This window comes from Guillardia theta (assembly GCF_000315625.1).
Source record: "Guillardia theta CCMP2712 unplaced genomic scaffold GUITHscaffold_40, whole genome shotgun sequence".
Classification (NCBI taxonomy): Eukaryota; class Cryptophyceae; order Pyrenomonadales; family Geminigeraceae; genus Guillardia; species Guillardia theta.
Window position 1 is genome coordinate 238,097 of NW_005434634.1, and position 1,989 is coordinate 240,085.

Below are 1,989 nucleotides of genomic sequence, written 5' to 3' on the forward strand. Positions count from 1 at the left end.
TGCCCACGCCTTTTCTGGCACGAGGGGAGGCTCACCGGACGCGCAAGATAGGCACCCACAGCACCGTCGACTTCGACCCCTTCGAGACGCATCTCCCCGTGCCCCCTAGCAAGCCGGCGAAAGCACCTCCTCCTCCCCCTCCTATCCCCTTCTTCCTCCACCCCCCACCACTCGGACTCCTCCTCCTCCCTCCTCCTCCTCCTCCTCCTCCCCTCCCTCCTCCTCCCCCCCTCCCTCCCCTCCCTCCTCCTCCTCCTCCTCCTTACTTGTTCCTTTCTCCCTCTCTCCCTCCGTCCTCTTTCCTGCCCTGCCAGCTGAGACGGCAACAGATGTGGAACGGGAGGATCGACATATTCAAGTGCGAACAAGAGTTGTTCAGCATTAAGGGGTGAGAGGAGGAGAGGAGAGCAGAGGATTGGTGATGAGAGGAGGAGGAGGAGGAGGAGGGGGTTGAGGGGAGGAGGAGGAGGAGGGTTGAGGGGAGGAGGAGGAGGAGGAGGAGGAGGGGGTTGAGGGGAGGAGGAGGGAGAGCGGGAGGGAAGTAACGCAAGGGCGGCAGGAACTTGAAGAAGTTTGACTTGATCTCCGACTGAAGCTTCAAGACTGTACATATACCAACAAGATCTTGTAGAAATGTGTTAAAGAGAAGAAACTACCAGTTCGTTTGTCTGCTCCTCCCTTGCTCCTCCCTGCCGCCTACTGCGTCCTTTCCTCCAGAACCCTCCCCATCCAGACTCCTTGTCCCTCTCTCCCTCCGGCCTCCTTCCTCCTCATCCTCCTCCACCACCTCTCCTTCTTTTTCCCATCTTCCCCTCCTCTGTCCTCCTCCTCCTTCACCTTCAAATTAGATGCTTTACTATTAACTTGTGAATATCAGTATGTGTGTGTGGACATGTTCAAACTCGTTATCTTCCCTCCCTCCCTCTCATTCTGTTTGCGGTGTAGAACACTCACTATCCTTCGACTCTTCTTCAGCAATCAACTCCTCTGTCTTGGTCTCCACCGTTCGCATACACTCCTCCTCCTCCTCCCCGTCCTTTTCCTCCTCCTTTTCCCTGCTCTCCTCCCCTCTTCCACGTTCTCCTCTTTTCCCTCCACCTTGCAGAACCTGCCACTTCACCGTCAGCACCTGCTCTTGCGCTCGCAGCCAGCGTCTCTGCCTCCACCTCCTCTCTCTTCTGTATGCTCCAATAGTCCTCCCTCTGTCCTCCTCTCCCATCCTCTCCTGCTCCTGCTCCTTACCTCGTCCACATCCTCCTGTACTCAGCCTCCACGTTGCTCATCAACGCCTGGCCCGAGCAAAGGGGCGAGGAGAGTAGTCGGTCGCGCAGAGTGTCGCGGTAGCTGCGGATCCTCTCGGGGCTCCTGGCAAGCTGCACGGCGATGTCGCAGTACTCGTCCTCGTCCTTGGCGATCAGTTCGTGAAGCCCGACCTGCAGGAGAGGAGGGCAGTGAGGATCAGGGGAGGAGGAGAGTGGAGAAGGAGGGAGGGGAAAATGAAGACGATGCGTGAGAGGAGTGAGAGGAGTGAGAGGAGTGAGAGAAGGGGTGGGAAGTGGAAAGGAAGGAGGAGGAGGAGGAGGAGGAGGGAAGGAGGAGGGAGGGAGGGAGGGAGGGAGGAGGGGGGAGAGTTACCTGTGTGAGCAGCGAGACGCCGACGTTCTGCGAGTGGGTCGCGTTGTCTCCACGTGCCTGTAGGGTGATGACAGGGACGCCCATCAGAAGAGCCTCAACGGTCGTGGTGGTGCCGGCGTAAGGGAACGTGTCGAGAGAAATGTCCATGCGGGAGTAGGCGGCGAGATGCTCCGACGTGCTCGACATCACCATCTGCATGTCGATGCGATTCCTGGAGGAGAAATCAGCGGCTTTCTTGCAGATGGCAGAGGAGGAGAGAAGAAAGCGAAGGGAAGGGAAGAGATCTTGTCGGAAGGAACAGTGGGAGGGAGGGGTTGTGGAGGAGGGGAGGAGGAGGAGGAGGAGCAAGGACTG

At 58.4% G+C, this 1,989-nt stretch overlaps 1 protein-coding gene across 1 annotated transcript in view; it reads right to left on the reverse strand.

Moving 5' to 3' along the window:
• Positions 1–1,238: 1,238 nt before the first annotated feature.
• Positions 1,239–1,989, reverse strand: part of GUITHDRAFT_109591 (hypothetical protein) — a gene marked incomplete at both ends in the record, with an annotated part of 4,783 nt that continues 4,032 nt past the window's right edge. Inside the window, 2 exons of the mRNA XM_005831393.1 lie at positions 1,239–1,433; positions 1,636–1,846. Coding sequence (XP_005831450.1) covers positions 1,239–1,433; positions 1,636–1,846 — 406 coding nt within the window. The remainder of the gene's footprint in view (positions 1,434–1,635; positions 1,847–1,989) is intronic.